This window comes from Hyperoodon ampullatus (assembly GCF_949752795.1).
Source record: "Hyperoodon ampullatus genome assembly, chromosome: 13".
Taxonomy (NCBI): domain Eukaryota; kingdom Metazoa; phylum Chordata; class Mammalia; order Artiodactyla; family Ziphiidae; genus Hyperoodon; species Hyperoodon ampullatus.
Genome location: NC_136926.1, coordinates 18,035,229 through 18,061,135, shown reverse-complemented (window position 1 = coordinate 18,061,135; position 25,907 = coordinate 18,035,229). Strand labels below are relative to the sequence as shown.

The 25,907-nt window shown below is 54.0% G+C and overlaps 1 protein-coding gene across 4 annotated transcripts; it reads right to left on the bottom strand.

Annotated features, from left to right (window-relative positions):
• Positions 1-1,766: 1,766 nt before the first annotated feature.
• TRPV4 (transient receptor potential cation channel subfamily V member 4) lies at positions 1,767-24,332 on the bottom strand (the record flags this gene model as incomplete). Of its 4 annotated transcripts, XM_079717851.1 has the most annotated exons (15): positions 1,767-1,924; positions 2,397-2,518; positions 4,127-4,254; positions 5,645-5,961; positions 8,770-8,836; positions 9,073-9,238; positions 9,944-10,017; positions 10,144-10,236; positions 10,610-10,768; positions 12,279-12,458; positions 13,945-14,243; positions 14,866-15,006; positions 15,722-15,874; positions 20,699-20,871; positions 23,919-24,332. In XM_079717851.1, the coding sequence occupies 15 exons, from the start codon at positions 24,302-24,304 to the stop codon at positions 1,767-1,769; spliced, it is 2,616 nt and encodes an 871-aa protein (XP_079573977.1). The 4 variants fall into 4 exon arrangements, with proteins under 4 accessions (XP_079573977.1, XP_079573975.1, XP_079573974.1 ...); XM_079717849.1 differs by lacking the exon at positions 12,279-12,458 and having other exon boundaries at positions 23,919-24,304; XM_079717848.1 differs by lacking the exon at positions 14,866-15,006 and having other exon boundaries at positions 23,919-24,304.
• Positions 24,333-25,907: the final 1,575 nt, after the last annotated feature.

The following is a 25,907-nucleotide window of genomic DNA, read 5'->3' as shown; positions in this document are numbered from 1 at the left end:
TCCCATCCCCCAGCACAGGATTGGCTCAGGCATGACATGTGACCCGAGTCCATCCAATCAGAATGGCTCTTGGGACCTCCACTGAGAATAGTGGAATGAGGAAGCAAGTAGCCCTGGGAGAAGCTGGGTCATCCCTGGATCACGAGGAGAGCCCTTCGGCCCCTGGAAGCCCATCAGCCCCGGAAGCCCATCAGCAACGTAGAGGGAGATGGAAAGAATGCGTCTGTGGGAAGGTTGGCGCCCCTCAGCCACCCTCAGCGGTAATACAGTGAGTCTCCCCTTCATTCTCATACAGCTGAACAGACTATATGACATCCTTCTGACAGACGGGGACGTGGAGGCCCAAAGTAAAGGGACCCATTGCCACAGTTTGGGCAGAGGGTGTGAACTCGGGTCTACAGACCCTACGCCCTGTGCGTCTCCCACTGCAGCTGCCCTTGGCCAGGTCCTCAGAGACCCAAGCTCTTCTCAACTGAAGCTTCAGAGAGGAAGCAAGGCCTAGTCCAAGCCGGGACCAGGAACCTGGGAGGTCAGAGGGTAACTTCAGCTGGCTGCAGATTCCTCCACTTCAGGGTGGAGCAGCAGGATGGGGTATTTTGGGGGCCCCTCCTCATGCCCAGAGGCTTGGAGCTGCCCTGGGGGCTTGATCAGCGGTGGGGTGTGACCCTGGGAAGAATGGCTGCCCTCAGAAGGGAAGCAGGTCGGCCTTCAACTCCAGCTCACATTCACAGCCCCGATGGCACGCGGTCCCATCCACAAGCACTCTCACGGCTCCAGTCACCACCGCTGTCCTTACCAAGGCCGCTCTCATCCTCAGCATCACCCCACTGCTGACACTGGATGGCTCACCCATCTCTGTGCCTGTCCACTCCGCCTCTGCCCTGCCCTCTCCCAGCAGCTTTCCTACCCACCAGCATCACCATCCCATGATGAGCTTTACCATCTCCCCCCAGCATCACTATCCCTCCGCCGGCACTCCTCCTCTCCTCACTCCCTTTGTCTCTACCTTCCCGTCACACTCCACTCTCACCTCCATCTCTCAGGCCACCACCCCCCATCCACCCCCCACCAACCATCACACTAAACATCACCTTGGTCGTTACTACTAACCCCCGTTCTGTTCTCATGCCCACCGCCCCGTCCCCCCGACACAGGCATCTCTTAGCTCGTCCATCTCTGTGCCGTCTTCCCCGTGCCTGTTACTGTCTTCCCCACCGTCTCCACCATCAGTGAACATTTATTGAGCACCAACAATCCCCTACAGAACACACAGAAGGCGCAGCCCCGCCCCGAGGGCCCGGCCCTTCAGCAAAGCCACCCCACTTCAGCCCAGGGTGGCCTGTGCGGCCACGGCGTGCGTGGGGCGGGGCCGGGGGCTTAGCCGGCGGCAGTGCACCTGGGACAGGGGCCTGAGGCCTCTGCCAGGCTCCAGTTGGGGGTGGAGGTTGTGCCACTTTCCTGAGAACAGAGCAAATAAATAAATGGAGAGGCCAGGGTCTGAGCCCCGGTGGGCGGAGAGACTGGTGTTGCTTATGTGACTCCATGGGAGTGAGACAGGCGGCCAGGAGCCCCGCGCCCAGTGGGGGAGGTGGGGCTGAAGGCAGGAGCCTGGGGACCAGAGGGTCCTGGGGCCCCCCTGGCATCTCCACCTGGCCCTCACCTCTGGGGGTCGAAGGAGGGTGCGGGGGACACCCCAGGAGGTGCCGCTGAAATGCGGGTGGACTAGAAATGGGCGGTGGAGGGGACCCTACTCCTGCCTGCAGCCCCTAGAGGGGGGCGTCGTCAGTCCTCCACCTGGGGGGATAACTCTGCTGGTGGCCGTCACAGCTGGGGTTCCCCACGTTGTCCAGAGGCACCACCACCTCGTCCGGGTTCGAGTTCTTGTTCAGCTCCACCACGCGGGGCACCACCGAGGACCAGCGATCTGTAGTGAGCGCGGCGGAGGGAAGGGTGAGGGTTGGTGGAGAGTGCACGTGCATATACTGAGCACCTTCTGTGTACCGGGCACTCCACAGGGCTCTAAAGGAGGAGGTATATTATTCCTGTTTTATAGAGGTAGAAAGTGGGGCTCAGAGAGGTCACAGAGTCCGCCCAGGAACACAGAGGAGTAAATGAAAGAATAAGAATTCAAGCCTGGGTCAGGACGCCTGAGTGCCCGTGACCTCTCCACTGCATCTCATGCACTCAGCTGAGTGGAACGGAGGGGCCCCAGGCCTTCACAAGCAGCGGAGGAAGCTCAGTGGCCAGCCCATCAGACCCTTCCATTCTACAGATGAGAACACTGAGTCCCAGAAAAGGGACAGGACTGCTCAAAACAAATCAGAGATGAGGAGGACCAGGGCTCCCCCTCTGCACCCCTGAATGTCCCCCACCCCTCCACTCCGCCCTCTACTCACCCCTGCGGAGGCGGCCCATGGTGTGCGAGAAGCCGTAATACTGGTAGTTCTCATTCTTGCCGGGGTCCTCGTTAATGATGCCCAAATTCTGGTTCCAGTGAGACCAGTTTACCTCGTCCACCCTGGTGGGGCCACAGTGGAGGGAGGGTCAAGGGGAGCCCCCCAGAGATAGCACCCCTTCCCCACCCCCAGGCAGCATCCCTGTTCCAGCCTCCCAGCATACCCTCCTACTTTTTTTTTATTCTGATGAAATATATATAACATAAAATTTGCCATTTCAACCACTTTTTTTTTTTTTTTTTTTTGGCTGCGCCACGCAGCTTGCAGAATTTTAGTTTCCCTGCCAGGTGTCTGTCCTGGCAGTAAAAGCACGGAGTCTTAACCACTGGACTGCCGGGGAAGTCCCCCTCAACCACTTTTGAGTGTACAATTCAGTGGCATTAAATACATTCCTAAGATTGTGCAACCATCACCCGTACCTATTTCCAAAACATTTTCATCACCCCAAATAGAAATTCTGTACCCATTAAGCAATAACTCCCCATTCCCCTTCCCACCAGCCCCTGGTAACCTCTGTTCTACTTTCTTTCTCTATGAATTTAACTATTCTGGACATTTCATGTAAGTAGAATCATTCAGCATGTGGCCTTTGTGTCTGGCTGCTTTCCCTTAGCATCATGTTTTCAAGTTTTATCCACAATGTAGCCTCGATCAGTACTGCATTCCTTTTTATGGCTGAATAATATTCCATTGTGTGGAAAGACCTTATTTGTACGGCTATATATCCACTCATCTGTAGATGGACACCCTCCTTCTTGATATTCTCACTCTTATTATTGAGACACCCTCCTAAAGTCAGGTTATACCTTTTGGGGCCCAAATGGGCTCAAGATAATTTTTCCTTTCTAAAATTATTTTTAAGTTATTTTCATTCAGTTTCCATTTTTTAAGCATTTTTTCCTATGGGTCAGGACCCAGCAAGGAAGATACATTCTCTGTTCCCATTTTACAGATGAGCAAACCGAGGCTTGAACTATTCATCCAAAGTTACAAAGCTGATAAATCACAGTCGGGGCTTGAACTTCAAATTCAAATTGAACAGGACTGACTAGCTGGCCTATGAGGTGGGGGCTGTCATAGCAGAAACTGACTTTGCCTGACTCCAAAGATGATGCTTAGGCTCTGTGCTGGCAACCACATTACAAAGACTGAGTCCCCTTAAAAGAAAAGATTCACCCAGGGGTTCCCCTAAGAAGCTGGCATTCCCTGTGCATCTGGGTAACGTCCCAAGCCCTGGAAGCTGCTGATAGCTCAGATTCCCCCTTTCGGCCGGAGACCTGAAACCCACCCCATTGGTTCGCCAACAGAGGGCGGTGCCCTGTGATGAGAACCCGCCTCTGAGTCTGCTTCCTCCACCAAAGGACAGAGCAGTAACACCTGTTGGATCGGGGGGGGGGTGTCTGTCCCAACATGCGTCAGGTGCTGGCCGTGCACATCTCACGTGCCAACCCGTCTAATCCACACAGATGGCCGAGGGAGTGATGCTATCATTGTCCCCATTTCACAGATGAAGAAACCAAGGCTGAGAACTAAACCAACTGGCCCAAGATCAGCTGGTGGAACTGAGTTCTGGTTGGGCCCATGGGGGCCTCAGTGGCTCGGGAAGTGGCAATGGGTAGAAAATGTAAGGAGGCCCGATGGTCCTGTCCTGCCCACTCACCCGGCCTCACCTGAAGCACCACCTGCGGTCTGGAGTGCCGTCTGAGCTCTTGCCCACGGTCACCATCTCACCGGAGCGGAAGGCTTTCCTCAGGAACACAGGGAAGGAGCGCTCGATGTCCAGGATGGTGGTGGCCCACTGCGGGGAGGGAGGGAGGGCGGGCAGGCATGGGTGAGCCGCCCCCAGCCTCGCCTAACTGCTCTCAAGGCAGGAATGATTCAGTGGGCCAGTCTGGGCAAAGAACTAGGCTTCCCAGCTCCCACTGCCTCTGGATTAAAAACTCAAATACCCACAGGGGCCTGGCGGAAGAAAATGAATGAAGAAGGACCAGCAGCCTGTGCCCCAGGACACCATGTGTCCCCTCGGTGCTGGGCATCCCCAGGGAGGGGTGGGGACTGGTGCAGGCCAGGGGGTGCACGTCCCCCACCCTGTGTAAAGGGGGCAGCCACCTCTCATCGATCTGAGCGCTGCCAGGCAGGAATGTGAGCTCACCTTGCCAGCCTTCCAACCTTTCAAGAAAGGCCAGAAATATGGATTTTTCTATGAAATCTCTTAATTTAAAAGTTTTGCATTAATTAAAAAAAATATGGTGATTCAGGAAAAAAATAAATCTGGGCTGGTCAAATCCAGTCCATAGGCTGCCAGTGGCATCTTATGAGTTATACCCAGTGGGGAAACTGAGGCCCAGGGAAGTAAGCAGTAAGGATAAAGGTTAAGAGCAGGTCCAGAAGGTTCCCTGAGACCCAGACCTGGGAGGAGGACCCTGGAGTTTTTTCTCACTGCGCCTTTTCCTGGAAATGTACCAAGTGATGGTAAACGTGGATGCTGCGTTCCCGGGCCTTGCAGCGACAGTGAATTTATTGGGAACCCCAGTTCTTGAACTGCATGCACCCAGGCGGGCTGTGACGCCCACTCCCAGGGCCTCTGCTGTCTAGGACTGCACCGCAACCTGTGGGAAGCAAAGGCAGCAGCTCCCCAGCGCCCACGAGGCCCGCATCTACATCCAACCACATCTGCTTGGCGGGGGGCAGGTGGGGAACCTGGAAGCTACCCCTGGGCTGGTAAAAGCCCCTCTGATGAGAATGCTGACGCTTCCCGGCTCTGGGGTGGCCTGTACGCATGCCAGCCTTGTCTCTTGGGCCAGGGTGGGGCACGGAAGCTGCCCCCCGTGCTCACTGCAGAACCCTCACTGACATGTGAAATGTGATGCTCTTTGAGCATTTCCTGTGCCGACAGAGCTCGCTCAGTGGAGCCGGGTGAAGCTGACTGTATACCACAAATTGGACCACAAGGGAATCTGAGTCCACTGCTAGTGGTCAGGCAAGAAGCCACCTGGAAGTGTGTTAGGCGGCTCTGGGAAACAGATGGCGGTCTTCGGTGCCCATTTTACAGACAGGGCAGTGGAGGCAGAATGAGATGGTGCGGCTCGCCCAGAACGCAAGGCCGAGGAGGTGAGGCGGGTCAGGTGGGCCCATCTTAGAAGGAGAAGAGTGGCTGGCGGTGGGGGATGGGAGTCCTGGGGCCTCACCTGCAGCTTCCAGATGTGCTTGCTCTCCTTGGACACCTGGCCCACCGTCTCCCCCATGAGGGCGATGAGCATGTTGAGGAGCAGCACGAACGTGAGGATGATGTACGTGACGAGCAGGATGATGAAGACCGCGGGGTACTTGGTGCTGCTCAGCATCTCCAGGTCGCCCATGCCGATGGTCAGCTTGAAGAGGTCCAGGAGGAAGGTGCTGAAGGTCTCGCTGTCGCGGCACGAGGGGTACGTGGGCACGGTGCAGTTGGTGTGGTCCTCGCTGCAGATCTTCATGTTGGCACACGGGTTCAGGAGGGAGACCAGGGCTGTGGGAGGGACGGCGGTGATGGTTCACCAAGGGTGAGGACGCCGGCTGAGGAGTGGGGAGGACCCTTCCCATTTGACGGAGGGGAACGCTGAGGCCTGGTGAGGGGAGAGCGCTGGCCCAAGGTTACTAAGCGAGGAAGCCATGCCAGCAGTCACATCTGGGCCCTCCTGCATGCAAAGCCTTTGCTCTGTCCACAGACTCTTGTTAACAAGGAAGAGGTTCCCAGGACCTAGTCCAGTGGTTCTCAACCGGGAGTAATTTTTCCCCCAGGGCACCTTTGGTAGGTCTAGAGACATTTTTGGTTGTCACAGCTGGAGGGGGGAGCACTACTGGCACCTAGTGGGTAAAGATGAGGGATGCTGGGACTTCCCTGGTGGTCCAGTGGTTAAGACTCCGCACGTCCACTGCAGGGGGCATGGGTTCGATCCCTGGTCAGGGAACTAAGATCCCGCATGCCATGCGGCATGGCCAAAAAAATTTAAAAAAAGAAAGAAAGAAAAAAAGACCAGCAATGCTGCTCAACATCCCACCATGCACTGGACAGTTCCCACCACAGAGAATTATCTGATCCCAAATGTCAGCAGTGCCAAGGCTAAGAAAAATCTCATCGTGCCTATTGTTCTTGGAGGTCTTGGGAGCCTGGAATGCCAGCATTCTGGGGGCAGACTCTCTCGTGTGCTCCTGTTTCCCAGCTCACAGCAGCCCAGAGAGGAAGGGTGGAAGAAGCCGTTCTCACTAAGGCCCTCACCCCCTCTAGACATCTCAAACTGATCGTGGTGCTCATCCCTTCCCACTAAACCCAGAAGAAGCTTCAGAGTCCTTCTCAACACAGTTTAGCACCAACATGTGCATCTGCTCCTACACCATTCACAGCAGGGAGCATGAGGGGGCTGAGCCCCTTCAGTCAGTGGGGCATAGACTGTCACCATGCCTTCAACCTGGGATTACAGGAAGCAGGTTCCAACTCATATACTAATGCTATTCAAATCTGTAGCGACTGCTGAAATATGTGTTGAGAAGGATTCTGTGATCCATTAGCAATGTCTGTCATGGGCACAATAGTGGGAAACAGCAGCACATGTACCATGTTTGGGATATGTCAGCCTCAGAATGCGGATCTAGTGTTCCCTAGCAGGAGAAGCCCTGTGACCAAGCTGATCACTAAGTTGCTACTTTAACCCCTAGGTTTCTGACTCAGTTTCTATATTTAGGACTGTGGTACGTCTGGACTCTTGATATGACTTTCAAACCACTGGAGAACCCTTGACAATCTGTCTAGTTCTTTCCAGTCCTACTCCTGGTAGGGGCAGTTGGACCCTGTCCCTCTCTCCCCATCTAAGCTAAGGCCACAGTTCTCCTTCTCCAAAATAATCCACACAGAGCCTTAGCACCATCTGGGTTAAAATATCACCATCATCAGATTCCTGCTGCCAGGGCTGGTTCCTAGACCAACCTCCTCAGATGTGAATGTGGCCTGGTGAAGCCTGAGTTGGCCACTCCCTTTTGGATACTGGGCATTGGATGGCAGATCACCCACCCCTTGGGAACCAGACCAAAAGCTTGATTAGTTTCCCCATCCCTGGTCCTTCCCCCATGGTCTGTGCCACTGAGGTCCCACAGCATCAGGTCATCAAGGAGAAAGCCTATTAGAGGGAGCCAGTGCTGAGCCTTAAGAAAGACCTGGGCTGGGGCTTCCCTGGTGGTGCAGTGGTTAAGAATCCGCCTGCCAATGCAGGGGACATGGGTTTGAGCCCTGGTCCAGGAGGATCCCACATGCTGCGGAGCAACTAAGCCCATGCTCCACAACTACTGAGCCTGCGCTCTAGAGCCCGCGAGCCACAACTACTGAAGCCTGCATGCCTAGAGCCCATGCTCCGCAACAAGAGAGGCCACCGCAATGAGAAGCCCGCGCACCGCAGCGAAGAGTGGCCCCCGCTCACCGCAACTAGAGAAAGCCCGCGCGCAGCAACAAAGACCCAACGCAGCCAAAAATAAAATAAATAAATTTATAATAAAAAAAAAAAAAAGAAAGACCTGGGCTGGTAGATGAATGATTAAAATGCACCCTCCCCTGTAACCACACCCCTTCAATGTGGCTTTGTAGCTTCTGCCACCAAGAGGGTAGAGTCTATTTCCCACTCCTTGAATCAAGGCTGGCTTTAAGACTTGCTTTGGTCAATAGGGTGAAGCAGAAGTGATGCTGTGCCAGGCAGTGACCTTGAACACTTCCGCTCACATTCTGGGAACCCTCAGACCACCGTGTGACCAAGTCCAAACTAGCTGGCTGGAGAGGAGTGACCCCAGGGAAGACAGCGAAGTCACCCCCAACTGAGGCCACCCCCTAGCTACATCAGTCAGCCAGCAGCCAACCCGCCAGCTGAGCACAGACACAGGAGCCCATCAAGATTAGCCAAACCTGGCCCAGGTCGGCACAACCACCCAGCTGGGCCACAGACTTGAATGTAATCGTCAGTGGTGGTGGTTATAAGCCACTAAGTTTTGGGTGGCTTCTTTTGCAACAATAGCTAAGACACCGGTTTTACCATTCCCTAGCTTTTGAACTTGGGCACATTATTTAACCTTTCTAAGCCTCAGTTTCCTTATCTGTAAAAGGTGATAAGAAAGGCACTTCCCTTACAGACTTGTTGGGAGGATTAAATGAGGCAGGAATGGGCAAGGACTTAGCCCAGTGCCAGGCACACAATGAGAACTCTACAAACCCTGGTTATTTTCCTCCACACATTGTGGTGGCCGCTCCCGTCCCAGTACCACCCCCGCCAGGCCCACCTGGGCACCCGGAGCTCACCTGAAGCGTAGCCAATCATGAAGAGCAAGTAGACCAGCAGGAAGCGGAAAAGATCTTTGAAGAGGATCTAAAGACCCCGGCGGGAATATGGAGGCAAAGATGAGACACATGGTTTCTCGCTTTCCCAACACCTCATCCCAAATCTCTCCAGCTCTACCCTGTCCCTCTCCGATGTCCAGGCCCTGCCCACTGCCCCCACAGCACCCCACAGCCTCAAGGCCGCCAGCACTGTCTGTACATATGTGGTGTGTGTGGCTTCCTCCAAGGACACACAAGTCCAGAGGAAACCCCCCCACCCCATACCTTCTGGATCATGATGCTATAGGTCCCTGTCAGCTTCAGCCCACGGGTGAAGTAAAGGGCGTTCATCCAGCCCAGGACCAAGGCGAAGACCATGACAGCCAGGTAGGCCTCAATCCCCGCCAGGTAGAGGGCCGCCGAGACAATCACCAACACAGAGTAGATGAAGCTACAGGGCAGCAGAGATCACAAGAGGGGCCAGAGGGGAGAGAGGAGAATGACGCCCTGGAGGGGGAGGCATGCCCTCAAGCCTTCTAGGTAGTAGCACAGTCCAATGACACCCAGAAGAGAAACCATGTGGATTCATTGGGTTCCCCAGCATCCTGTTAACCTGAACGCTCAATTAATTAGCAACTGATACGTGTGTAATGGCCCTGAGACCCTACCAGAACCCAAAGTGATGTCCTTTGGAATTGGTAGAGAAAGATTCAGTGGCGATTTTGTGGCTAAGTGAATTTTCATTGTTCTCTAACTCTAAGGAAAAGGGAAAAGAAGTAACGCACACATAACAACACATCCTGTGCCCTAGGCAGACATCATTAATCAATCCCAGCACTCTTTCCCACTAAACACAGACATAGCCTCAAGATTCTTAACATGGGCACTCCTGGCAGACATTAGCAATTAATCACAAGCATAAGAGGTTAAATTATTTCTATCCATGGTGTATATGGTGATAACTCTTTAGCAACCAGAATCTTGCTTTAACCAGAAGACCCTTTTGCTTGACACTGGCCTTGTCCTGATCAGGCTGGGTGAATTCACTCCTAACAGAGTCAGCCCCTATCCCACTACCAAACCTGGATGATGTCCCTCCCAACCCCACCTTCCTCACCCAGAAGCTGCCTCTACTCACCCAGGGACCTCTACTCACTAGAGTAGTTGGAAGGAGCCATCGATGAAGAGAGAATTCACTCCAGGGCATTTCTTCATGAACAAGTCTTTGATCTGGAGGAAGGGAGGGGACGTGTGAGACAGGTGGAGCCAACAGAAGACGGAGCTAAAAGAGGCGGAGGGAGAGGAGGGGGACGGGCAGGGTGGGCGGGGGGACGAGGGGGGAGGCCAAGCACTCACGTTGGTGAAAAAGAACAGGACCCCGGTGAAGAGCGTGATGATCTCGCCGGCCAGCCTCAGGTAGTCCACCGTGGTGAGGTAAGGGTATGGCGGCTGGGGGGCAGGGAGCATGCAAGTCCTCCCCCAGCCCCACCAACAGCTGGTGCCAGATCCATATGTTCCCCAGTGCCCCAAACATCTACGTCCTGTGGAGCCTCCTCCCTCCCTCACCCTCTTCCCCCTGGGTGTGGGGTAGGCACCTCCCCATCCGTTTCTTTTTTTTTTTTTTGGCTGCACCACACAGCTTATGGGATCTTAGTTCCCCCGACCAGGGATTTACTGAACCCAGGCCCTCAGCAGTGAGAGCACGGAGTCTTAACCACTGGACGGCCAGGGAATTCCCCGTATCCATCCCTAAGCCTTCTCCAGTCCCTCCCACGGGGGACCCCGCTGTGCCCCAGCTTCTGCCTGGCTCACGGTCACTCACAGTGCCCTCCAGCGGCTGGTAGTAGGCGGTGAGGGTAAAGATGACCATGGCGCACAGATAGGAGGCCACGTTGATGTAGAAGGAAACGGCACCAAACTTTCGCCACTTGTCCCGAAGTAGTTCATTGATGGGTTCCACGGCCAGCATCTCGTGGCGATTCTGTGGAAGGCGGGGTGGTCAGGGGGCTAGACAGGCTGACTCCAGTACGCCTTCCCCCACCCTCTGCCGTGGGAGCACTTTTTCCTCCTAATTCATTCTTCAATGACACCCAAACTTCTGCACTCAGCATTCGAGGCTCTGCCCAATTCTCCCCCAACTTACCTTTCCAGCCTGTTCTAGACTCATAGAACCCAGAGCTAGAAAGATCCCTAAAGAATATCTATTCTTGTGGTCCCCAAACTCCAATCTGTGGATGGTGCCAAGCCGCTGGCAGCAAAATCACCTGTGGAGCTTGTTAAAAATATAAATCCCTGGGCTTCCCTGGTGGCGCGGTGGTTGGGAGTCTGCCGGCCGATGCTGCCGATGCAGGGGACACGGGTTCGTGCCCCGGTCCGGGAAGATCCCACGTGCCGCAGAGCGGCTGGGGCCGTGAGCCATGGCCGCTGAGCCTGCGTGTCCGGAGCCCGTGCTCCGCAACGGGAGAGGCCAAGACAGTGAGAGGCCCGCGTACCGCAAAACAAAAAAAAATTCCTGGGTTCCAACCTCAGAAATTCTGATTCAGGAAGTGGGACTTGGAAATTTAGCCCAAGGATAATAAATACTTGACTCACCACAATTTTCCAACTCTGAACCCAGGACAGACATCAATAATTGAGTCCCACACAATAGTTCGCTATACAGTTCCCTGGGCAGACACTACCAATCAGAGTTTGCAGCAGAGATGCTAAACTTCCCACCATCCCCAATCTAAATCAAGTTGGTCACTAATTTCAAAGATGAGGGAAGTGAGCTCTGGTAGGGGAAAGGCATCTGTCCAAGCTCACAGAGCCGGCACTAGAAGGGAGACCTTCTGCACCCAGGACCCAGCACTTTCTGCCCCATTTGTACAGCATCCTGTCCCTTTAACGACTTGAGTTTCTTTATCATCAAGGACTTGTGCAATTATGTAGTCACAAAGATGCCACTGCAGTGTTATTCCTGATAGTTAAGTGCAGAAACAAACCCAAATGACCAAGAATAGAGGAATGGTTAATTAGAATGTGGTACATTTCCACGCAGCAATGATATTGCAGAAGAATATTTAATGGTGCAGAACGATGTTCATAAAATACTCCTAAGTTAAAAAAAAGAGCTTTTAAAAACTTCATATAACAAATGCTAATGATAATAGCTGACACATAATGTTTACCCTGCGCCAGGCTGTTCATTTGGTCCTCCCAGCAACCCAATGGGAAATGCTCTATCTTTATCCACATGGTACAAAAGAGGAAGCTGCAACTCAGAGAGGTTGGGTAGTTTGTCCGGAGTCATACAGCACGTAAGTTACAGAGCCAGAATTCTGAACCAGTCCTGCTTGCCCCTGAAGCCCGACCCTTACAACCTCCCATTTCCCCCCAGTGCCAGATGCTGTTCTGGGCACTTAGTTGGCCTCTTCTTCTGCATCCAGTTCACAGACCCACCACTTTGGGCCCCTCCTTCACTGGGCCCCATCTCCTGCCCTGATGCCTACCTCGATCTTGCTGTTGTACACCAGGATCTCCAGCACAGAGGCCTCTTCCCCACACGTGTCCAGGGAGGAGAGGTCATAGAGTGAGGAATACACTGGCCCATAGGCCCAGTCCTTGAACTTGCGGGACAGATGCCTGGTGTCCTCGTCTGTCACCTCCCGACGGATGATGTGCTGAAAGATCTGCATGGGAGGAGGGAGGGTCAGGGGGTCCTCTAGGGGGCAGGGAGCACTGCTGCTGGGCCACACACATTGGAGGGACCCTGGGAGCTTGGTCAGCCCATCAAATAGCACCTCCCCAGAGAGCAGGATGGAGGGAAGGGTAAAATATTTACTGAGCACCTGCTGTATGCCGGACCCTTTCCTCACATCATCTTGTCTAATTCCTACCCTTACCATCCTGGTTGACAGATGAGCAAACAGAGGCTCAGAGAAAAGAAGGATGTTCCCTGAGGCCACACAGCCCACTGAAGCCAGACTGAACCCAGGTCAGCCTTAAAAATCTGAGTTGTCATGAGTATCTTCTTTACATAATTAAAACAGCAATTAATCCATCTTACTGATCTGTTAAATCTAGTAATAATTATCCTATTCGGTCCTTCTTATTGCTACTCCCACTATCTCTGGCTTACACACAGGGGAACTGGGGAACAGATCCAGGTGGGAGTCCCCCCAGGCCACAGAGTTCAGTAGGCAAAGCCAGATTTTAAACCCAGGCCTTTTCTACCGCCTCAGGACTCTGGTATAATTGTGATTTTAGTAATTTTTTGCTATATTTTTAATAGAGGAATAATAACCCTTACCGATTATTGAACACTTATTACCCATCCCAGGATCTTTATTAACAGCTTTAAGTGGATCATCTCATTGAGTTGTCAGAACACTATACCACAGGGCACTATTGTTATCCCCATTTTACAGATGAGGAAACTGAGGCACAGAGCGGTGAGATGCCTGAGGTGACATGCTGGGAAGTGGCAGAGCCTGGCCTTGGACCCAGGTGCTCCTGACTCTAGAGAACCCCAGATCTGGTTCTCAATCAGGGTGATGGGTGCCCCCGCCAGGGGACAATTTGGCAATGTCTGGAGACATTTGGGGTTGTCACAATCGGTGGGGGGTACTACTGGCATCTAGTGGGTCGAGGCCAGGGATGCAGCTAAACATCCCACAATGACACAGAGCAGCCCCACGCCCCAGAACATCCAGACCCAAATGTCACTAGTGCCCAAGCTGAGAAATCCTGCTCTAGGCCCTGTGCTGTGAGGCCAGAGAGGGAAGCAACTGGCACACAGCCATTCAGCAGGTTAGAGGCTGAGCCAGGACCCCTGCCATGGAGTAGAGGGGAGTACTGCAGGGCTGCAGCTCTGAGACTCAGTTCTCTGTCAGTGGCTTGCCCTGGCTGGTGGGAATGGGGCAGTGAGCATCCAATGGGGTGGGATGAGCAGAGAGGCTCTGGGATGAGGTTGAATAGCTTGGCTGGACAATAGGGAGCCATAGCAGGTTCTTGAGCTGGGGCATCTGCACACTGGGGTTGGCAGGATGGGAGGTGGGTATGCACATTAATAATAATGCATGCCAGCAGCAGTCCCTCCCCTGTGTGTGTGTGTGTGTGTGTGTGTGTGTGTATGGAGGGGCAAGAATGGGTGTGTGCCCCCGGCCCTGCGCTCACCCCAATCTTGCCCGTCTTGGCGGCCATCATGAGGGGCGAGAGGCCGTCATTGTTGAGCACGGCCTCCAGGTTGCTGTCGGGGAAGAGGCGGGCACACTTGAGCAGCAGCAGGTCGTACATCTTGGTGACGAACTTGGTGTTCTCACGAGTGTTGTCAGCGATGGCCACCAGCGCGTGCAGCACTGTGTTGCCACGGGAGTCCTGGCGCCGCATGTCCGCCTTCTTGTGCGGGTTCTCTGTCAGGTAGTTGACGATGTGGGGCTGGTTGGTGCAGGCCGCCAGCGACAGGGGCAGCTCACCTGTGGGTGAGGGGGGTGGTCAGTGACAGGGCCCCGGGGGCAGACAGACACCATGACAGTGGACGCAGCGCCCACGGTCAACGTGGACGAGCCCCGGCTGACTGCCACGTGTCTGGAGGCGATGCCCCCGGGTAGACGGGATGGGGGTCATTTGACTTGGAGGCTGTCAGGGATTCTTTAAGGGACTTTGTGCCCGAACCCCAAATAACATGTGCCTTTAAGCAGGGGTGAAATTTAAAATCTTTCATGGGTCCAACTGGGACGTGGCGGTGATGGAATTTGGGCCCTGCAATCCGACCATCAATCCCAGCTTAAGTCAGACTGGAGGACGCGAGTGTTAAGGGGCGGGGACACCCCATCACAGCCCTCTGATCCCATCACGATCCCACTGTAGAGATGGGGAAGCCGAGGCTCAGGGCAGTGTGGTGACGCTCTACTCCTCAAAGACAAGACCTCAGTGACCAGGACCAGTAAGGCGGCCTGCGTACCGGGTGCTGTCTGGGCCCGTGGCCAGCGCAGCCCTGGCTGTTTGGGGAGGGGTCAGGGCTGCCAGCACCACCCTAGGCCCCCAGCCCCCAGCCTCTCCCCCGTGGGCCCCAGGCCCCACCGGGCCCCTCCTCACCAAAGTAGAAGTAGCCTCCCTCATCCTTGGGCTGGAAGAAGCGTCCCCGGGCCTGGGCGTGAACATCAGCACCTTGGGCCACCAGGAGCTCCACGTAGTGTTTGCAGCGGCGCTCAATGGCGATGTGCAGGGCGGTCTGGCCTGGGATGGGGTGGGGGACAGTCACCGGGGGCAGAGACCCGACCAGTCGTGGGAGGCGCTGGGGTGCAAAAGGGAGAAATCCACCCGCGGGCAGCAAATAGACCTTCAGACATTCCCGGATGTGGAGTCTGATGCCCGAGGTCCCAGATCTGCTGCATCATGCAAGCACGATCTTAGGCTCAAGCAATATCCAACTTGGAGGGTCCCAAATGTGGGAACTTTTCAGACTCAAAAGAGGCTTTCATCCTAGAGGAAGCAGCGGCATCGTGGTCTCACAGAATTTGGGAGATAAAATTCACAGCCTTTGAATCTGCATATCCAGGAATCTGGAAGGTCAAGCTGGATTCAAAGATCTCAGAATTTAGACCCAGGGAGCTGGCACTGGTGACACCTGTGCCTTTTTGAGCTGTTGGCTCATAGAACTATTACAACAAAGCCTCAGAGTATCCAGAACCTGAGCATCTCGGGTCCAGATTTCCAGGTTCATGGCCCCTTTGGCTCACTGCTTCTGAGAACCTTGGAACCTTTGATTCTGAAGCTCAGAATATCAAAGTTGGAAGGGGTAGTTATTGTCCTTTCGTCCGTTCATTCATTCATTCAACAACTGGTTCCTGGGGATGTGCTGGCATTTGGGGCCCAGACTGAAGCTCTCGGTTGGGGGGATGGTTGGACAAGTGAAGACGGTGCCCCCCTCCCGCCCGGCCCAGGGCCTCACCTCGGTAGTAGATGTCCCGGAAGGGCGAGTTGATGAATTCGCGCATGTTGCCCGTGCGCTCAGCGATGTCCAGAAGCACAGGGATCGTGTCGTTGCGGCCGTTGCTCAGATTCAGCAGGGCTTTGGGCAGGCAGGTCTTCCCCGTGGATGGCTCTGTGAGGAGAGACGTGCAGGAGAAGGGGCGCTCGGCCCATGGCCCAAACTGCTGGGCAGCTGTGGACAGGGCACTGGGCAGGGAGTCGGTCCTCCTCTCCGAGCCTGTTCCCTATCTGCTCCCCATGGTACTGAGAAGGTCAAATAAACTCAGAGGAGCAGAAGGGTTTTTTTGGGGTTTTTTGTTGTTTTTTTTTTGCGGTACACGGGGCTCTCACTGTTGTGGCTTCTCCCATTGCGGAGCACAGGCTCCGGACGCGCAGGCTCAGCGGCCATGGCTCACAGGCCCAGCCGCTCCGCGGCATGTGGGATCCTCCCGGACCAGGGCACGAACCCGTGTCCCCTGCATCGGCAGGTGGAGTCTCAACCACTGCGCCACCAGGGAAGCCCAGGAGCAGAAGTTTTTTAAAACGTGGGAAGCTGCAGCCTGTAGAGAGGTTGGTGTTTACCAAAGCATATTTGGAGAGAATTTTAAAAAATCAAATAAAAAGGGGGAATGCTGGGTTAAACAAAGCCAACCGTATTTCTTCACTATAGGACTTCTCAGAACCTTTAATCTGGTAATGAGGACTGTGAACCTCTAAAAGCAGACCCAGGAGGCAGTCTTTGCCTGCCTATTTGCACATAGATCCTTTTCCCATGAAGTGATTACACTAGTGCCCCTAGAGGGGAGCAGAGGGAGTGCAGCATTCCCCAAAGTGGAGGCTGTGAGCTATAGTGAACGTGAAATTACCTTCGAGGATTTGGGGGCTTCTGCAGATGCAGCGATAATAACAGTAAAAACCCGAGTGTGCAAGGTTCCATCCGCTTGTCAAATCCCTCCTGTGAAGTCAGTCTTCGTTTTGTCCTAATGGGTCCTTAACCTCACTAACGCTTACCGTCCCTTTGCAATTTTCCTTCCCTTGTATTAATTTTTTTTTTTTTTTTTTTTGCGGTATGTGGGCCTCTCACTGCTGCGGCCTCTCCCGTTGCGGAGCACACCAGCGGCCATGGCTCACGGGCTCAGCCGCTCCGCGGCATGCGGGATCCCCCCAGACCGGGGCACGAACCCGTTTCCCCTGCATCGGCAGGCGGACTCTCAACCACTGCGCCACCAGGGAAGCCCCCCTTGTATTAATTTTTATGGTGACATGAGTTGATTTATATCTTTAAAAAAGCGAGTCAATGAAAAGAGAACTTACCTGTGAATCAGGCAGGGGGCAAAGCGGCCAGATGCAGGAAGGGGATCAGGAAAGGGATGAGGAATGGGAAAGGCAGGTGTGGGCTGAGGGGCCCGCTCTGGGGCCAGGTCTTTGGGGGCTCGAATTGGGCTTTGCTCCTGATTTCTGTGTGACCTTTTCTGCTTCAGTTTCTTGTCTAGCTAAATTGAGGCTACAAAGGGAAACTGTGGGACTTCCCTGGTGGCGCAGAGGTTAAGAATCTGCTTGCCAATGCTGGGGACATGGGTTCGATCCCTGGTCCAGGAAGATCCCACATGTCACGAAGCAACTAAGCCCATGTGCCACAACTACTGAGCCTGCACTCTAGAGCAGGCAAGCCACAACTGTTGAGCCCGTGCGCCACAACTACTGAAGTCCATGCGCCTAGAGCCCATGCTCCTCAACAAGAGAAGCCACCGCAGTGAGAAGCCCGCGCACCGCAACAGAGAATAGCCCCTGCTCGCCGCAATTAGGGAAAGCCCACGTGCAGCAACAAAGACCCAACACAGCCATAAATAAATAAGTTTATATATATATAAAAGGGAAATCGTGAGCTAATAGGTATTTGTTGATGAGCCCAGAGCCAGGCAGATGGGAGTCTTCAATAAGTAATACTGCTGCATTTATTACTCCACGAGAAATGCTTTAGAGCCTCTCCTTAGGTGCTGCGAAGTGGGGAAAACGCAGAGACCTGAATTTCTGTCCCACCGCTCCTAGGAGTGAGGTTGCTTGGACAAGCCTCGTTCTGGTTACTTTTCGCTACACCCCTGGCACCCAGCCCAGAGTCGACACCAGGTAACTATGTACCGAATGATAATGGACTCCAGTTCCCCATCTGCATAAGGGGGAGGGGACCCCAAATGCTGGCCGAGGCCCCTGGGGATTCTGTCCAGACACACCCGCACTCAGGGGAACCTCAATCAGTCCGTTTTCTAATTGTCAGGCAACTCATGATTCTCCACGCTGACCTCATTATCTTTCCCTCCCCAAAGCCCAACCCGGTCTGCATGTGTCCCCTCCGTAGATGATGGTGTCCCCAGCCAGCCAAAACTTTTGTGTCACTCTTATCTTTTCCCCCCTTCTCCCCACATCCAGCAAGTCCCACAAATTCTACCTATTTCTCCAACCCCTCCACCACGTTCCATCTCCACTGCCGCCAACCTGGCCCAGCCACCATTTCTCTCACACGCCTGGTTTCCACCAGCCTCTCTGGACGTCCCTTAATCCACTTTCCACATAGCGACTGAGTCCAACTCTGGTCATGGTTAGCCACAGGGCCTTTGCACATGCTGTTCTTTCACCTCCTCTCTAATCTTTCCTCCACCTCTTTTTACCTGGCTAACTGCAATTCATTCAGACTCAGCTCAAGTGTCACCTCCTCCTGGAAGTTCTCCCAGATTTTCCTGATTAGGTCAAATTGTCCAATACAGCCTCTTGTGGACACACATTACAGTTTGTAATTGTGTATTTATTTCTGTGATTGCTTGATCAAGTTGGTCTCACCCTCGAGGCTGAGAGCAACTTGAGGACAGCGTCATATCTGCTTCACTCACCACTTTCGCCCCACACCAGCACAGAGCCTGACACTTGGTAGGTGCCCAATAACCACCTGTTGAATTAATACACATTCAGCAAAGGGGCAAGCTGGGCACTGCAGGGAATTCCAAACCACAGGAGCTCAAGTGGTTTGTGTGGGATGTGGAACTAGACCCTGGATTTGGACTTCCACACCCCCAGGCCCAGGCTGTAGCAGGGTCCGGGGCTGCCAGCCTGGGTCCTGGTATAAGAAACGAAGAACGGCGGCTACCCAGAAATGGGGAGGGGTTGCAGTTACGGACTCCACCAGCAGGTGGCGAAGTGGCTCTGCCCACGAGGGGATGAGTGGAGGCTGGAGCCAAGGGCCCTAAATTAACTGCCAAGTTGGAGGTTGTGTGTGGGCGGAGGGGAAGGCCGGTCACTGACTCCCCTAAGAATCAATGAGCTCACGAGCCTCTGGCTAGAAAAACACGCAGGGGCAAATCCAGGTTTTGTGGAGTCTGAGACTTACACAATTTGGGGATCCTGTTAATGAAAGCGAACACACAATTACGAGTTCCAGATTAGGTCCAGGGCTACAAGGGGCCAGAGCAAGCAAGGGGCCTGAAGCCTAATTAATGGGCCTCACGGTAAATCCCCCTCTACAGATGCATTATTCTGTACAATTTCAGGGCCCTCTCCCAGCCTATCTTAGGGTCCCCCACCCACCCTCATGCAGACACACTGGCCTGGGGGTTCCCAGCCTAGGCTTAGAGCCCCCTTTCAGCTCAGTCCTGAACTCAGGAGAAGCCAGAAGCCTTGGCAAGCCCAGCCTGGCGCTGCTCTGTCCGCCGAAGCACAGGCACCATGATCCCCATCTCACAGGGGTTCACTCCACCCCAAAGCTCCCCACTTTTGCCTGGTGAACGTGGGGGGCCAGGTGGGGCCATTTGGCCAGGGCTTAAATGTGGGTTATTGCCAAATGAGATTCACACCATCACGGAGACCCTCTCCGCAACTCTAAGCTCGTGCCCCAAACAAGGCCACAGCACCTGGCTGGGCACAATGAATGAATATTTTTTGTAAGTCCGGTAATTCTCTTCTGATGGACACAATGATACAGCATCGTATCGTTTTGGTGTTCAAAGAATCTGGTTGATAAAGGTATATGTGAAAAATATACTGCAGACCCGGTCAGCCGACTTTCGCACTTAATTTACCTGAAGTACCTAAAGTCTCCAAAAATGGCCCCTGATCTCCCTGAAGCTTCATCAGCCCCGAGCTGTTACCATGGCCGGCCCACCCGAGACAGGCCCTCCTTCCTAGCAGGTGCCACAATTCTTGACATTTTATATGGATTTGTGGGGTCACTCGGCCAGTTAATTACAGCTCACCTGGCACCGGCACATAGCAGGTGGCTGACTTGGGTGGAGAGGCTCACAGTCCACCTTCCCCGATTTGCAGGGAAGCCCTGGGGTAGCGGAGGGAGCTAGTGCCCCGAGGTGGGTGTTCTGAGCCTGGACGAGGCTGGAGAGTGAGCTGTCTGGGCTGAGTGAGCCCCAGGGCAATGGTGACTGGGCTCCAGCCTATAGCGGGGAGCCAGAAAGCTGGGCGGGGAGGGGGGCAGAGCCTCAGAAGCAGAAGCAGGAACGCCCTGCTCCCCACTCCAGAGCTCCCCTCAGAGGGGGCAGGAGCTCCTGGGAGCCCAGCTGCCTTGTGCTTGGCACTATGGAATTCTCTGTCCTCAGAGGCCAGGACTATGCTATTATTATTCCCCAGGGTACAGATGAGGAAATTGAGACCCAGAGAGGCCACACATCCCTTAAGTGGTAATGGTGCGATTTGAATCCAGGTGGGTAGACTCTGCTCACCTATGACACTAATCTTTTCATAAATGAAGGCTGAATGAATGAACAAAGAAAGGCAGCAAAGGCCCAGAGAGGTTAAGTAATATGGTAAAGGACACACAGGACCAGACTCCCTGTCCAGTGCTCTTCCTGGCTAGTGCAGCCCCCTAACCCAAGGGAAAATGCTGAGGGGGAAGGGGACCCCCAATGCCAGGCCTCCCCCGACCCCAAGCTGGCCCGCCTGCTATTCCTGGGTGGCTTACCCCGGAACTCCTCGTCAGTCAGCCGCTTCTTGTGGGTCAGCAGGAAGGGGAGCAGCCCATCCAGGTCAGCGGTGGAGCCCCGAGACACGACGTCAAAGAGGATAGGCCGGTTGAAGACTTTGAGTATGGGAGGTGGCTGGGGCGTGGGAGCTTTGGGGCTCGGTGGCTGCTTCCTGAAGGGGGAGGAAGCCGAGTGATAGGAGGGCTCATCCTCTGCCCACTCCACAGTCTCTAGCCTTAGGGGCCCAGGGATTGGGGGGTGGGGGCAGCTGGAGCCCTAGGGAGGGACCAGACTGAGAGGAGAAAGACATCTAGAGACACAAAGGAATGTTTTATCCCAATAGACTGTACCTGGTACCTACTGTGTGTTGGTTGGAGACAGACAGAAAGAAACACACAGCCCATCCATCCACCCACCCACCCATCCACCCACTCATCAATCCACCCATCCATCCATCTACCTATCCATCCATCCATCCATCCATCCATCCACGCACACACCCACCCATCCACCCATCCATTCTTCCATCCATCCATCCATCCATCCATCCATCCATCCATCCATCCACCCACCCATCCATTCACCCATCAATCCACCCATCCATCCATCTACCTATCCATCCATCCATCCATACATCTACCTATCCATCCATCCATGCACACACCCACCCATCCATTCTTCCATCCATCCATCTACCCATCCACATACCCACCCATCCACCCACCCTCCATCCATCCATTTGTCATTTATTAAGTACTTAAGAATATACAGAGTGGAAGAGACAAAGATAGTAAGAAAATAAAGGAGGAACACCAGACTAAAAGATAAAGCAACTCTATCTTTTATTTAATCATTCACTCCTTGATTTATTCATTCAACAAACATTTGAGACAAATGGGGCCATACACATAGGTGCTTAGTCCAGGCCCCACCAAAGTAAATACCCAATAAATGTTAGCTGATATTCCTGTTATTATTTAGCGCCTACTGTGTGTCCAGAGTCTGTATGTGTGGGAGAAATGCCGAGCTACAGAGGCAGGTGGAGACAGAACAAGATGGAGAGGGCTGGGGGAGAGGAAGCAATGGAGAAAGAAAAAAGGGAAAAAACACACATTCATTCAGTCATTCAATAAACATTCATTGGGCACCTACTGTGTGCTAGGTTTTGAGAGCCAAAGAGCTGGAGCAGCACTAGCCCAGGGGCACCATGAGGGCAGGGATGCCCTGTGTCATGTCCTCACGCACCCAGTGCCCGGAACATACAAGGGCGAAGAACAATCTGTGAAAGGAGGACAGGATGGAGAAGAGAAAGAGGTGGAGATGGGGAGGGAGAAGAGGGGGTGTAGGGGAGCAGAGAGTGAACCACGACAGAGGGGGCGGGGCCAGAGGGGGAAGGGACACTGAGGCAGGGGCTTCAGGGCAGAGAAAGCCAGCGGCTCACCAGGAGGAGTGGACAGCCGCTCTCCCTCCTTCCTCTGCCCGGGGCCCAGATTTTACACCCCAGGGCAGGGCCTCCAGTGATGGGGGGCCAGGGAAGGGGGAAGAGGTGCTTCCTGACGACAGGGGCACACAGGCTAGGGCAGCCCCCATTTTATCTGCTCCTGAACTGTGACCTTTGAGCCAAAAAATGAGATGAAGTAACACCCTCGCCCCCAGTCCTCACCGAGGCAGGCTTCGGGGTCTCTGAAGACCTCAGCCGCTTAGCCACCTCCCAATTCCTCTGCGGCCCCCCCAAAGCCGTTAGCCCTGGCTGTCTGGGGTAATGGTGGGGATGAGGGCTTGAAGGAGGGGATCTGAGGGAGGGGAAAAGGAGACAGGGAGCCCACCAGCTTCCAACGGGACCTTTGAGGGATGGGACACCAGGGCACTTTGCTGCCCTGGGCCTGTTTCCACCTCCGCGTGGAGGTTATGCAATTTGTCCAGTACAGCATGTGGACTGCGAGGCCCCATTTCTTGGATACACTGAGCCTCTCTAGCCTTGGCCCCTGTACCTGCACTTCCCTCCACCTGGAATACCTTCCTCCCACCACCCCTGCTGTGTGGCTGCCCTTTTTCACCCCTTAGCGTTGGGCTTAAACGTCGCCTGCTCCAGGAAGCCCTCCTGGACTACCTTTTCTGTTTCAGCTTCCCTCTCCCACCTCAGCACCGCCCCCAAAGTAAACTGTCTAATCACTTGCTTATTACCTGTCTTGCCCTCCAAAATGAAGGTACCAGTGACAGCTACTCAGTGTCTGAGCTGAGTAGGGGTAACATCTGGTCTGACTCACCCCTGGAGCCCCAGGGCCAACCACCCTACCTGGCATGTGGTGGGTGCTCCAGAAAACAGTCACCGAACAAATCGGTGGCTCAGTGAATAAATAAAGGAAACAAAGCAAGGGCTGAGGAGGTGAGTGGGCTTCATCCAAGGGCATAAATGAGTCTGTGATCAGCAAGGGGGAACAGAGGAGGACCAGGGGACAACAGGACACCTGCAGACTTCAAGACTCTCCTCCAGACACACACAGAGGCCTGAGAGAGGTTTTCATGGGCGGATGGCTGGGCAGAGAGATAGCAGATGAATAGATGGGTCGACAGATATTTGAATGAGTGATGATGGACAGATGGACCGGACAAGTGGATGGGCAGATGGAAAGGTGGGTAGCTGACGACAGAGAAAGAGAGGGAAAGAGAAAGAGAGAACAAAAGAAAGACATGGAAGTGAAATGAATGAATGAATTATGAATAGTTTGATAGCTGACGGGCTGGATGAACAGAAACAGTGAGTAGATGGGAGAATGGATGGATTTTGGGTAAGTATATGGTGGATAAATGGAAGGTTTGTTGTATGAGTGGATGACTGGCCAGATAGATGACAGATGGATAGATGGGTAGATAGATATTTGAATGAGTAGATGATGGATGGATGGACGGACTGGACAAGTGGATGGCTAGGTGGAAAGATAGGTAGCTGGATGAATGAATGAGTAGATAATGGATGGATACACAGATGGATGGATATACAGATGGATGGATAAGTGGACAGACAGATGAATGGATAGACAAGTATACAGAAAGGTGGACAGATAGGTGGATGGATGGATGAGTGAATAGGTAGACAAATGAATGAATGGATAGAAGGATGGATGGATGGGTGAACGGATGGATGGATGGATGGATGGATGGATGGATGGATTCAATACAGAGGAGGAGACCCTCAGCCAGGCAGCCAGCAATACTCACTCTATGACCTTCCTCCTCCACCTCTTGTTGTCACTGGGGTGCTGACGATAGGTGCCATAGTCAAAGAGTGAGTCCATGGGCGCCTTCTTGGGCCCAGGCACCACTGAGGACTCATACAAGGTGGACTCCAGCAGGTCGATGGGGTTGGGCACCCCCTTGCGGAAGGCTCCCTGAAACTTCATGCGCAGGTTTGGTCGCCCATCGCCTGGGCCGGCGGGGCGACCACTATCAGCCGGACAGGGCGACGGTGAGCCGTCCTCCCCCTCGAACAGGTTGGCCAGCGAAGAGAGGGGGAAGGCCTCCCCGCCGGGGATGCCACTCTCATCCCCGGGGGGCTCGGCTACCTCCCCAGGCCCCGCGCGGGGGCCTTCGCTGGGATCTGCCATGCTGCCCCTGGACTTGTCTGCACTGCTCGGCCTGCAAGGGAACAGGAGCGGAGTCAGGCCGGCTTCAGGAAGCCCCCTCCCACGTGGGCAAACAGCACTGCTGCCAGCTTCTTCAAAGCCACCGTTGTAATGACAGGGGTTCAGGGTGGCCACTCCCAGATGTGGTTGGCTGCCAGCCCCCAGCAGGAGCTGCAACAGAGTCTCTTTCAGGGACCTGGAAACATGAGTCTGCCTCGGGTCCAGCTACCCTGGACGTTAGCTGGAGGAGAAAGGGCGTCAGAGTCACACTGGGTCCCCAGATCTGGAGCCTGGGGCTTACTCCTGGCCAACCAAGCCAGCTTCGGGGCCGCCAGAGCAGGGTTCAAGTTCCAAGCTCCACATTTAGCAACCATGTGATGCGAAAGTGGATGGTTCACAGCCTCAGTTTCCTCACCTGTGAAATGGGGATGCTGAAGCAGAGAGCACGTGTTCCAGTGGCCAGTGCCGTGCCTGCCACACCGTAAGCACCTACTACAACATAACCATCAAATCTATGCTTAAGGGACACTAGGTGCTCAGAAATACTCATGAACCCACTGTGGGAGTCAGTAGCCCTCAATTTCCCAGCACCATCATTATGACCCCATTTCACAGAACAGGAAACCAAGGTTCCGAGAATTTAGTTAACTTCCCACAGTGCACAAACTCTGCTCCCCAGTGCCAAGCACTGACCCCTTCCCTCCCCTCTTTGCCTGGTTAACTCCTGCCCACCTGCGATCCCAGCTCATGTCCATTCTTCTGGGAAGCCCTCCCTGACCATTTGTTTGTGAGATTAGTTAATTCCTGAGCTGTGAGCACGAGAAGATAGGGAATGCATCTGTCTCGTTCACTCCTGTGTCCCTGACACCTAGAAGGGTGCCACATGGACACACAACCTGATGACAAAGGTATTATTTGTTCCCATTTGTCAGATGAGGAAAATGGAGCTTTAAGAGGGGAAGTCACACAGCTTGTAAGGAGAAGAGTTGGACTTGAACCCAGTTCTCTCTGGCTCCCAGGCCCCACTTTTAGCCAGGAGAAGGGCAAGGGAGGGGCAAGGCCCTGCTGGCTGTCAGCCCCCTGTCCTCTGCAGCATGCCACTGGGAGGGCTGGACACCAAGGGTGAGTTTCCTGGAACTCCTACCATCCCACCTGGGCTGCAGGAAAATGTCTGGAAAGCCCTCTTTTCTATATCTCTCCCTCCCCACACATTATAAGAAAAACAAATAAAGATTGATTCTCACCTTGTTTGTTTTGTGGCTGCCAGGAGGGAAGGCTAGGGCACTGCAAGAGGCCTCTCTTGGCAGGCGCAGTAGGGCACACAGAGGGTCAGAGCTCCTGCCGGGGACAGACCCCCTTCTAGGCACCAGAGGGTAGGGAGAGCCTAGATTTTAGAGTCTTCCAGGCCTGGGTTCTAACCCCAGCTCTGCTATTTATGTGCAGAATGACCTTGAGAAAGTGACTTTAGCTACCTGAGCCTCCATTTCCTCATTTGTAAAATGGGTACAATAGTAGTAGCTTTTTCATACGTTTGCAGGAAGAAGTAAATGAGATCAGGCATGTCCAGTGTCAACCCTGGGATTAA